Source organism: Triturus cristatus, chromosome 4_1 (genome assembly GCF_964204655.1).
Source record: "Triturus cristatus chromosome 4_1, aTriCri1.1, whole genome shotgun sequence".
Lineage (NCBI taxonomy): Eukaryota > Metazoa > Chordata > Amphibia > Caudata > Salamandridae > Triturus > Triturus cristatus.
This window is the reverse complement of record NC_140585.1, coordinates 618842867-618855760: the sequence shown is the minus strand read 5'-3', so window position 1 is coordinate 618855760 and position 12894 is coordinate 618842867. Positions and strand designations below refer to the sequence as shown.

General features: G+C 50.5%; 1 protein-coding gene across 6 annotated transcripts in view; it reads right to left on the bottom strand.

Moving 5' to 3' along the window:
* PPP1R12A (protein phosphatase 1 regulatory subunit 12A) overlaps positions 1–4124 on the bottom strand; it is a 1183401-nt gene extending 1179277 nt beyond the window's left edge. For 4 of the 6 annotated variants that reach the window (XM_085652986.1, XM_085652987.1, XM_085652989.1 and 1 more), the window contains exon 1: positions 3493–4083. In XM_085652986.1, the coding sequence (XP_085509112.1) occupies positions 3493–3729 (237 nt within the window). In that variant the 5' untranslated portion in view covers positions 3730–4083. Of the gene's footprint in view, positions 1–3492 lie in introns of all 6 variants that reach the window. The other 2 variants (XM_085652988.1, XM_085652990.1) reach the window with 1 other exon arrangement.
* Between the last annotated feature and the right edge of the window lie 8770 nt (positions 4125–12894).

Genomic DNA, 12894 nt, shown 5'->3' with positions numbered 1-12894 from the left:
AATCGGGTGGAGGTGGACCAATCACTGTCAAATCCAGCTGACCTGACTGCACTAGCCCAAGTAAGCAAGCTTATAAAAGCAATGAAAAGGACAGAGCCCTAGGTCCTAATGGCCTTCCCGCCATAATATTTAAATGTGCAATGCAGCATTGGGCTAAGGTGCTAACCCCCCTTTACAATCATGCTTTCCCCGCAACGCAAATACCAGACGCATGGAGAGGCTCCATTTTGTGCCCAATCCTCATGAAAGGGACTCAGACAAATCCCTCCGATTATCCTTTTAAACCTAGAGGCAAAAGCATATGTCAGAATTCTACTTAAACAGCTAGAGGAATGGGCTGGGGAAAATGAGGTTCTGACATACTTCCATACAGGGTTCCAGGCAACCGCTTTAACGATTGATATCACCTCCTTAGCCACCCTGAGTCATCAAGCAGCTCAGAAGAGCCAGTCCACCCCCCCCCCCCCCCCCCCCACTGGTCTCCTGTTTTATTGCTTACAGCGCCGCTTTTGACCCCACATTATGGAGATAACTCAATTCGGGGGAGTGGGGGGGGAGGAAATCAGGGCCTTGTGCAACTGCTCATTATCATTATCTCCTTATATTTGAAAACATGGGTCTGGGTGAGAAGAGGCCCTCAGACAGTCTCCTCCAAAATCTCTTGACAACGGCCTGAAGCAGGGGGGTGGATGCTTGCGCCACTTCTCTTTAATCTTTGCACAGCTGATTTGGGAAAATGTTTGGAATGCAGCAGTGTGGCACCTGCACAATTAGTCAAACTGAATTTACACATTTTACAGTGCGCTGACATCATCATAATGGATCAGCTAGCCTTGAAGAAACTGAAGAAATACAATAACCAGAATTACTTCATGATCAACAAAGGTAAAACCAAGATGCTGATCTTAGACTGTTGATCATCCGTAAAAAATAAAATTAAAAAAATTAAAAAGTGTGGTTAATCCAAACTTTAACAAGATGTAATCAATGTTATTCCTTTTACCCATGTATTTATGTCTTTGGATAGGAGTTGCCATCCATTTCATATACTTAGGTGTAAATTTGGTATGTTTTTAATAACTACAACAATAAAGTAAACTTTAACTTTGATAAATAATGGTGCTCACAATGTATCCTACACCATGGTACAACATGGGTGTAGGTTGATCATAAACCAAAAGCTTACAATCCCCTCAACAGGTAATAAACAATATTGAAGCAAACATTCACATGGGTCTTGATTGCGAGTTGGGTTGGAACAACTACTGCCGACATGCGCTTTATCAAACGACTTTTTCACTGCTGCAATGGTTACAAATGAGAGAAATTTCTCAGAACACTGATGTGTGTACTCACGCCAAAATATGGGCAAGATGCACATGTGATTATATCCTAATCATTCCGGAAAAACTGTTTAACAGTGGTGGAAGATGCTAAAGAACACAAAGCACCCAATAAAAAAATAAAAAAAATCAGGAATGCTGTTCTCCCTCTAAAACTGCCCAAAGGTGATCAAGCACACAGAAAATAAAAAAAGTCCCGGGTGGCATCTTCATTCCAAGGAACTTGAGTACTTAAAATGTGATGTTAAGATATCAACCATGCTGCACAATTGTTTATACACCAAAACCGCCTATAAAAACAAGTGTGCAAGTTAAAAAATATATATGTATTATATATACACACACACACACACTTTAATCTCAAATAAATGTTTAAAGAGTGAGCTTTGTAAAATTAATACCTCAGCACATACAACAAGCGTTTCAGCTATAACTATTTCCCAGAGCAGCATTTCAAGCTGTACATTTTACCTGATGGCTTTTATTTCTCCCTGCCTAGGAGGCCAACCTTTGACAGTGTTGTTCTCAAGACACAGAAGAAGACCTCATTCGGCTTCTGGTTCAAATAAACGGCTCTCAATATAAGCAAATAATTTCAACAGTATCAATTACAAAACTTCTAAAAGCGAATACTACATTAAAATCGACATATTTAAAGTAGTTGTCAAAGCAATGGTGGAACAAAAACATCTCAGCATCCGTCCGTTTCTCAGTTTAGCTTGAGGACTGTGGATAAAGAAAATGTATTAACTAAGAAACGATCAACCACTACACATATTAAGAATGGAATGTGGATGAGCAGCAGAAGAGCTGGAAAATAATCTTAATTAACACACTAAAGGGGGGGGGGGGAGTACAAATAGTACACAAAAGGGGTGCGTTTCACAACGCTGGAGGCAATTCAAGCCTTTCTCACTGCGACAACCCAGTGAAGCATCGCAGTTACTTCTCATTCCTAACTTCTCCTTATTAGGAAACTCGCACAAGTCATCAACCGTCAACAAAACCGACATGCGAAAGAATACATTAGCGGTATTAGTGATGCCAGCACGGAGGATTCTAAAGACCTGTCTATTCTTAGCCACCCACATATAAAAGGAAGGATATCCGTCGATTTTCATTCATTCGTTGGGTTGAGACAAGCTGCTTTTTCATACCTAAAAACAATAGCTAAAAAAATGAAATCCCATGTAGTACGCATGACAGCTATATGGGCATAAGTCTGCAAAGTTACCGAACCAAATACAGGGAGCAATCTTTACGCATTGAGCGGTAAAGATGCCAAGTTGGATCGTATATTTTCTGGAAACAGGTTTACACAAGCAAGACACTTGCTTAAATACTACTCGATATGTAACATGTTCTCTTACGTTGCCTAAGGCTCAGAAGCGAACTCCTAATTGGCCCATCGGTCTATTGCTGACAAAAAGAGGGGATAACGGCCTTCAACTTCACAATCACGCTACATTACTGTGTAGTGTTCCACAAAGACGATATGGTCTTGTGGGTGTGCTATCTTCCATAACAGTAGTGCAGGGAGTATCCCACCTCACCTTATCAACAACGGTGACCACGACCTGAGCAGTTCACGCCAGAAGATACGGCCACTCTTAATAGACACAAGAGGCAAGTTTAACCACAAGGAAACAGAGAGAGAAGCAAGAGGCACACTCCACCATGAGGTATTTGGGCAGCAGGTGTTGAAAACCAAGCACAGGCTAATAGGGTAAAAGAACATATGAGTAAACACACTGTGATGCGCCGACAGTTACCAGGTCTGAGAGTGCGGAGGAAAGTGTAAACACACCTTCCAATTCACAGTATACATACAAGTTGGCCTTCAAGCACACAAGCGCCAAGAATAAGGCCGTCTGTCACGCATACCCCCAGGAGGCTGCGGCAGAGCACAAACAGTAGGTAGTGACACGAAAGGTCAAGCACACACCTGGCACAGGGCACTTAAAAGGGCGATCCTGGCACACAAACATTATCGCTGTAGAAACGTCAATGGGACCAGCAACAGAGGAGGCATACGGCTGCATACCCCGAAGAAGGGCACAGACACTAAGCTGTGGAGGATACAAAACACTGGGAGGGGCATGACAGGCCCGTGGCACTCTAATACACGGAGCCTGCAACCGGTACACACCTGGTGCAGGGCGGTCAGTCCGTCCACGTTCGCATAATTTATGTCTGCCCCACGATCCAGCAGCTTGAACACCTCCTCGCTGTCACCACTGGAACATGCAGCCAGGAAGACTGCGCCATCGTCGAACTTGACCCTGGTCTTCTTGCGCCTAACCACGGGCGGCTCCTGGTCTGTCTCAGAGCCGATCCAGCGCTTGAGCTGCTCGTTGCGCTTCTGCTTTGCGTCCGCCATCTTCATCCCCTGGCTGCAGCTGCTGCCGCAGACCCCGCTCTAGGGGTGCCACTGCGCTCACCCCCAGCCGGAGGGGAGGGCCGCGACGATCCACCCGCTCAGCACTAGGTCCCGCACTGGCACACCGCGCAGAGAGTGCCCTACAGGCCGTAGAGCGGGCGGCGGCGCGCGCGCTCCCGACACACACTAAACGCTAGCGGAGGCCCCTGGGCACGCGCCCAACTCATTAACCTATAGTCGCGAGACTTTAGCGAGGTAGTTGCTCTGTCCGGAATTTCACAGCAAATGCCTATGCCAGACTGGGCAGAGTTGATCCTACTAACAGCCGGCGTCTTGTTGGAGTCGAAAAATTGTTACGGTACCAGGAAATGTTGCTATTCGCATTTGCCTGACCCTTACATGGCGACTGCTTACGACACGGTTTAAGGCTGTTCCCGTGTTCGATATGAACTGAGTCTGTGCCTAGCCGGGATAATAAAGAAGACAACACGCAATGCCTTGTTGTCAGTGCTTATATATACAATTTCCTAACTAAAAAGATTATGTTTTTTTTTTGCAGATTATATAGCGCGAACTCGACCCGAAGGTATTAGACACATTCATTATTTTGGTAATAAGTGATATTACCCAGAATCACACGATGTCTACGCAACCCGATGCTCGAACCTTGGTTTCCCAGCTCCAATGTTGGCAATTTAGCCGTAAGACCATATCCTATCCCTTATACGTTCAATACAATCGGTCTCGAATTTGTGAAAGTTAGAGCTACTGGCCTTGTAAATGACCATGTTTTTATCTTAGGTTTTTAGGTCTCGCAGACCTGCCTTGCAGCGCGCATGCGCTACTCGTGTCTGCGAGACATATTGTGGGTGAGTTTATTTCAGAAGGGGGCTTGAAGCCCCGCCCCTCATTTTCATTGGGTAGCCTCACCATTTATGGTAAATGGTGGCTTCACATTGAAAATTAGGCTTCTGTGTTACTACCCTTTATCCTTTTGAGACGGCCTATCCGGACTGGGTCTCCTGCTTCATGGCTGTTGTGAAACAATTTCTTATCTGAGAGGCGTGTTATATAAACAAGCCTCTGTGATCCAGTCCTGATGGGCCTCCCAAAAGGAGACAGGGCGCCGCGTGTTTATTTTTGCATTGCGCTTTCGCTTTGAAAGCGCGATGCAAATTTAAACAGCGCTATGGCGAGCGCTTGTTTCATTCTCTCCCCCAGACCGCAAATCTAGCCTAACAATGCTCCCACCCCCCTGCGACCATCTAGCGTGTGCTTTCAGGCCTTTAATTATATTACGGGCCCGTTGTGCGCTGTTTGGATTAGCCCTGATGGGATCAGCCCACTGTTTACAAAGAGGAGCCCTTGAAATGCCGTGGGCCAGTGAATCCTAATCTGGTCTCACTGGGAACTGCTCGGGCCATGCTGGTGTTGCAGCGCGGAAACCTAGGTATCGGGAATCAAGACGAAACCCCTTACCTAATATCCTCCTTTTGTCACAGACCAAATATCACATTAACACATTCACTCCTACAATCATTGGTGGGGCCCATAACACCAACATTCACACTTCACTTCTCATTGGTCTGCACTTATAGGAGGGATGAATGTTCCAAGCACTGACATGAAAGGAATACCTTATAATCAATATTTTGTTTATCTAATTATTGCAAGAATTTAGTTTCATCTAGTGAATTTATTAATCATCACACAAATCACAGAACACCATATTTACCTATTCTGGCTATTGGTCGTCCTCTAAGTCATCAAATTTGGTCATCAATCAGCCAGAATTTGAAAGTCCTTCATGCAACACGCTACAGTCCCATGAATGATCAAGGACCAGAGCCGTGCAAGCATCTATCAGTGCCCATAGATTTTAGGAAGTCCTCAGTTCATCAAAGAAATGGGCAGCAATTCAGTCTGTCAAAGATTCAGGAACACAGCGTCACCGTCGTCTCCGTCAGCAAATAAATTATAAGGAAGCTGCAGCCACCCTCTCTATTCTATTGTCATTTTATAATGAAATTAAGGTCTATAAGATACATTTTACAAAATTTGGACTTCATCCATTGGTTGGTTAGGATCATCCAGTGAGGTTTCACACAGTTCATGAGGTTAGGTCATCTTTCTTGATGGTTCCGGTTTTTGTAAACGTCCATTGTCAAAATACTTGGCAGACCTCCTGTCGCGACCTTGCTTGGGTACAACGAGAGCAGGTTCATGTCGAGGCCACTGGTACATGTTGAAACACATGCGCACTTCGTCCAAAGCCTCGTGGAATGGCGGCCATCACGTTGAGTTAGTTTGGCGGCCATCTTTGTTCTTAGGCCCAAAGGACAACTTAATCGAAACAAACACAAAAGAATAATTAATACATAGAAATAATGAATATAGTGTTGAACCCTCACTAATTCCCCTATGTGCTTGTAATTATCTAGCATATAGCAACATTCAAAGCGTTCATATTCACCCATTGATGTCATCTGGTGCAACATTACGAAAACATCACGAAAGCAACATATACCATGCAGTATCCTATTTTCTACAGTTAGTATGCGTACATAGGTTAATAATAGAAATTATTCAGCCATGCAAATGCTAATCCCACGTGTATTTTGATTATTAGTAATGTCGATTAGTCTTCATGCAAACACATTAATATTATAATTAATAGATTATTCTAATTAGTATAGGCATGCAAATTAAGGGGGGGTATACAAAATTTTGTACTACCCGCTCCATCAATCCCCCCTTTGGTGATTTTATCACCACACCATTAAAATTTGTATACCTTTTTCCCATGGAGATAAAAATGAGTTCTTGCTTTTTCTCTTTTTGTTTTCACATCTCGGTCTCCCCAATTTCTTCTCTTCTTGCTGTCTTATACATATTTTCTTTTACCTCCTCTAATTCTGTTTCTTCAAATTCCCTCTCTTGTTTCTTATTTTTCCTTCTTAAATTTTCTCTTTTTAACTTTTTCTGAATTTTCTTCTTTTTATGACAAAGACATCCTAATCTTAATATTAATACTAAGAGAATCACACATGTTAATGGAAATAAGATTTTACCTAGGAAGGTACTACCTAAATTTACTAAGAAATCTTTAATGGAAGATATTTTCTTACCAATCTATTCCCAAACACCTTCAACCTCCAGTGGTGCAATTTCGTCATGCAAATCAGTTATATTTTTAACATACATTTTCAAATCTTTACTTTCGTCTGGTATGTAGGTACAACAATGTTGGACTTTCAACATTCCACAGACTCCACCCTCTTTTGCCAATAATATATCAAGGGCAAGTCGATTTTGCATCACCATGGCACGCATGGCAACCATTTCAGTATTTACCAATAAACATCCTCCAGCGGTGCTTGTTGACAAGCGATCTACTACTGTTGATAGGTTTCTAATCTTATTTGCATTCAGAGATATTCCCACTGCTGGTATCAATGCTCCAAAGATGTCACCTACAATTTCTGACCAAGATTCTCTCTTTCTACGTGCTAAATAACTTTTTAAATTATGTACACCATCTTCTCCTCTTTCCATATGAAAGATCTTTGGGAAAACCAGGCCTACATAGCATGTGCCATACTAAAGGTCTGGCAAACGATAATATGCCTTACTCCCGCAGATATTGTATAATCCTGGGAAAACTGGATCATTTCCACCTTTAAATCCCCATCCACCCATGATTCGGTATGTATCATGGCATTCACTATTACCTACAAAGTAATTATCATATGCAGTCTGATTTCTTCTAATACAAAATTTCCCTTTCTGAGGCCAATCTAAAGCCATAGTTGGACTAGCTTCTCCTTTTAGGTATTTTCCCATCCCTACATCCCAAACGGTCCTCTCTAATTTTCCCTCTGATGTTCTTCTTTGCATTTTCAATCTCCTTTCTTCAACCAATATTCAAAAAATTATTTTCATCTTTCTTTAAACTGCAAGTCAGGGGGGGCGTGGCCAAGATGGCGGCTTGAGCGGACGCGTTTCTCGGTCTCTCCTGCCAGCCGTCCAGCAAAAGCACCGGCGACCGGCTACACCCCGAGTCTCAGTGTTGGTGGGGGCCGGTCGCTGCATCGACAGCTCTGGGGGCGGCATTCCCGCACGGGCGCGAGTCCCTGGCCCCTGCATGTAGGTGAAAGTCGAGCCTGTGCGATCCGGCCGGGAGGAAGCGAGGCGCCATTAACAGGTGGAGTGCGGGAGGCCTGACCGGCGGCGACATCCGGAGGAGGGCCGGAGGCCGGCCCGCACGCTGTGATCTCCCCCTGCCTGTGTCCGGGGGGGTGCGGAGGAGAGCGGTACCGAACTCCCTGTGGCCTGCTGGTGTGGCGGAGGTGCGGAGACCCAGGGGAGCACTCGGCGGAGAGGAACGCCCGGGGACCCCGGCGGAGCCGAGTGAGCAGCGAGACGATCGGGTGAGCGGTGGCCCCTGGGAGGAGCTGGAGGAGGCTGAGGGGAGCGGGACAACCCGAGCCATCGGAGACACGGAGAGGCCTGCCCGGGGTGCCCGGGGGAGGGCGGCCAGCGAGCGGATGGCGAGAGCTTTGCCTAAGACGGCCGCCTAGACACGCATTTGGGACCCGCGAGGCCTGAGGGCCCTCCGCCCTCACGGAAGCTGTGGACCCTGCGGCGGCTGCAGACTGCAGGGAGCGACATCGGCTGGCGGCTTGGCGAGGTGAGGAGGCCTGGGCGCCCCGAGAAGCGGTTGGAGGGAGCGGGCATTGGCAGGAGCCCGGTGGCTTGCAGTGACGCTTCTCCACCCTGGGGTGGCATCGAGGAGCAGGCTGACGCCGGTGAGGGCCGGCAGAGGCCCAGCACGTGTGCAGGAGCCCCGAGCCTCGGGCCTACGGGCAGGCGGCGGTGATGTAGAGGCCTGGTAGGAGCCGCCTGTGGGACGGGCCAGCCGGCGGGGGACAGTGGTTGAGTAGGCGGCACGAGCAGGTGGCCTGGAGCTGGAGGGCACGCGAGGTGGCACTGAGGGCGCAGCGCGCCAGAGTAGAGTCTGACATCAGCCCCGTTCCGCTGGGGTGGATTGCTGGCGAGCGGTAGGGAGCGGCGGCGGGCCACGGGCGGCGGGGCTGGGCCCTCCCGTGTACGGGACGACGACAGGAAGGTGGGGGCGAGTAATGGTGCCCCCGAAGCAACGGAAGGACAAGACGCTGAAAGAACTGTTTGCCCACCCCCCGGCGGGTTCCGCGTCGGGAGCCATGGCGGCGGCGGCACCTAGCCACTCAGCGGCACAGCAGGAGGGTTCTGAACAGATTACTAAGTCCTTCCTGGAGTCCATGTTCACGGCCCTACGAGCAGATATTCAAAATCTGCAAAAGGAATTCACAGCCGAGCTCAAAGAGGTCCGTAGAGACGTGGACAGCATTGGAGAGAGGGTCGCGGTGCTGGAGGAGAAGGGCGACAGGCGGGACACAGAGCTGGCGGCGCTACAACAGGAACTTATTCGGGTCCACAAACAGCAGGTGGACCTCCAGTCCCACGTGGAGGACCTTGAGAATCGTTCCCGACGCCACAATATCCGAGTTCGAGGAGTAAAGCTTACGGAGGACACGGAAGATCTATTCGGCTTCACGACAGCGCTCTTTAACCACATCCTGGACCGTCCGTTAGATGCGGACCTGCGGATCGACCGGGCGCATCGCGTGGGTCCCCCCAGTTCGGGGGCCGCCGCTCCCTCGGACATTCTGGTGTGCATACAGGACTATCGCACCAAGGAAGACATACTCCGGAGAGCACGTCAGAAACACCCCGTGACTTTTAGGGAACATGCCCCGGTCCTCTATCAAGACCTCTCGGCGCTCCCGCTCCACAAGCGCAGACGGTTCTGGCCGATCACGGCACATCTACAGCAGCGCAACATCCCATACAGCTGGGGGCATCCTTTTCGCCTAGTGTTCCGCATTGAAAACACCCTATACCAATTGTGCTCCTTGAAGGAGGCGGCGCAGCTGCTGGAGATCGAGCTGCCGGCGGAGGACAGCGGAGACGAGGGTGGTTCGGCGGACAGGCGGCCCGAGCGGCCGGGGTGGCGCCGACAGGGACGTGGCAGGCGCGCCAAGAAGCCCCCGGCAGCGGAGATCCTCAGAGGCCAACAGGCGGCGTTGGAGACTGTCTCTGCGGGGTTGCGCGCCCCCTCACCCACCTGAGCAGCACGCTGCGGTGCCTGGCTCGCTGGCTGGGCTATCGGCGGGAGAGACGCCTCCCCATTGGGACACATTATTCCTCGCCACTTCCTTCTCCCCTTTGGGAAGATAGAGGACATTGCTGCAGGACTTTTTTTCCTTTTTCTTTCGTTTAATTGTTGAAATTTGGTTGGGGGGGGTAGGGGGATGGGGGGTGTTATTTTCCACAGGGTCCGGGGTTCCACGTCCATCACTAGGCGGGGTTGCAGCTGTTGGCAGGCTGAGGAGCGGGCGCGTAGGTCACACCTGGGGCGCTCCCTTGTAGGGCATTGTATAGCAGGTCGAGGGCCTTCTAGGCTCTATAGATAAAGCACATGGCCCCTCATACACTTAGGGTACTATCACTTAATGTCCGGGGGCTTAATAATCCGGTCAAGCGGAGGGCGGTCCTGTCCTGTCTAGAGAACACACGGGCGGACATCTGCCTCCTGCAGGAGACGCATCTCCTAGCGCGGGACTGCCATAGGCTCAGGTCCCGTAAGTTCCCGACACAGCTCTTCTCCTCTGGTCCTACCAAGGCAGCGGGGGTGGCGATTTTGGTGGCCCAGCGGTTTCGTGGGGAGGTTTTGCAGAAGGAGTTGGAGATTAGGGGACGGCTCTTGGCCTATAGGTTCGTTCTGGGGGCCCAGACCTTCACCATTGGCTCCATCTATGCCCCGAACAAGGGCCAGGAACGCTTCTTACAGGCCGCACTCACAGAAGTTATGTCCACCAGAGACCGCAACGTCCTTTTGGGGGCGATTTGAATCTCGTTTTTGACAATATACAGGACAGGTCCTGCCAGCGGACACATCAGGCGGGGGCGCTTTCGGCGGCGGGAGTGGCTCGCCTACGGGACTTGGGACTGTCCGACCTGTGGCGGAGTTTTCACTCCCGGGATCGCGAGTTCTCCTATTACTCTCACGCGCACAAGACCTACGCCAGGCTGGATTATTTCTTGGCGTCATCCACGGTACAGGCATTGGCCACGGAAGTGGAGATAGGGGTGGCCTCCCTTTCTGACCATGCGCCGCTCCTCCTGGTTCTGGCTCTGCCGCCAGTGGTGCGCCCAGACAGAGTGTGGCGTCTCCGAGACACTTTGCTGCATCGAGAGGAGGTCATGGTGCATATACGTAGGGCTATCAAAGACTTTCTCGACCACAACGCTAACGCCGACACGACCTTAGCGACCCAATGGGCGGCGCTGAAAGCCGTCCTTCGGGGGGAATTCATTGCTATTTCGTCTGCCGACAATAGGGAGCGGGGGCGCAAAAGGGAGGAGCTCACGCGGGCGACCAAAGAGCTGGAACAGATACACCAGAGGACGGGGGCTCCCCGGGTGTGGCGCCAACTTAAAGCCGCCCGACAACAGTTAGCGGCTCTAGATCAGGATAGAGCGGAGTACGCCGCCCTACGCCTAAAACATGCTTACTATACCGGGGGAGATAGATGAGGGCAGCTATTGGCTCATAAGCTACGGGAGGCCCGCAACAGGCAGGGAGTCCGGGAGCTATGCCGGGAGGACGGCACGAGGCTCACGGACGACCGAGAAACAGCTGAGGCGTTTCGTGCGTACTATGCCGACCTTTACACTGGCTCTCGCCTGGCGGCCGATCAAGGAAGGACTATCTGAACTCGATCACCCTCCCGGCTCTGTCTGGAAGCCAGGCGGACCAACTGGACAGAGACATTCGTCCGGAGGAAGTGATCGCTGCCATCGCGCGACTGAAACTGGGGAAGGCCCCGGGGCCGGACGGCTTCACCGCGATCTTCTACAAACAATTCTGCGCCCAGTTGGCTCCCCTCCTCACCAAACTATTTAACTCCTTCGCGGCGGAGGGCGCGATCCCGGCGGATCTACTGGAGGCCCATGTAACGGTCATTCCCAAGCCGGGGAAGGATAAGACCAGATGCGGGGCCTATCGCCCCATTTCCTTATTGAACGTCGATCTCAAGCTCTATACGGGAGTTTTGGCCAGCCGGTTGGCGCCTTGTATGCAGGGCCTCATAGAACCGGATCAGGCGGGGTTTATCCTGGAACGTCAGGCCCCCGACAACACAAAACGAGTCCTACACCTGATTGAGAAGGCCTCCAGGACGACGGGGGAATACATGCTTCTCACGATCGATGCAGAAAAAGCGTTCGATCGGGTCCATTGGCCCTACCTGGAGCAGGTGTTGCTGAAGATGGGCCTGGGGGAGAGATTCCGCACCCATATCTTCAACTGTTACAAATTCCCCTCGGCAGCGGTCCGAGTGAATGGGCACACGTCCTCCAGCTTCCGGATAGAACGGGGCTCGAGACAGGGGTGTCCGCTGTCGCCGCTGCTTTTTGCGGCCTATATGGAGCCTCTAGCCCAGAAGATTCGACAGAACCAAAATATCTCTGGCATCAAGTTTGGGGGCTATATACATACCATCAGCCTGTATGCGGACGATGTGCTGCTCTCCATCGCTAACCCACGGGAATCCCTTCCGGCCTGCATGACAGACCGGGACACCTTCGCGGGGGTGGCTGGGTTTAAGGTAAATATGGATAAGTAGTAGGCTCTCAGCCTCTCTTTGACTCGGCCCACCCGGGAATACCTGCGGTCCCTGCTTCCCTTCCAGTGGGAGGAGGAGTCTATCCCCTATCTGGGGATACAGCTGGCTCCGACGCTGCCGCAGGTGGTGGCCCTCAACTATACAGCTCTGAGCCGGAAAATCCGTAGGGAGCTGGGGCGCTGGAAGTACTGCCCCCTTTCATGGCTGGGCAGAATCGCCGCGTTCAAGATGACTGTCTTGCCACAGCTTCTCTACATATTCCGCACGATTCCCCTATACCCGCCTACCGGTTGGCTCCGACGGACGCAAGCAGAGCTGGCCCACTTCATATGGAACGGGCGGAAACCGCGCATGAAGAGGCTGTTATCCACTCTCCCTCCTGAGAGCGGGGGGCTGGGGGTTCCCGATCTTCAGCTATACTTCCGAGCCGCACAGCTGCGCT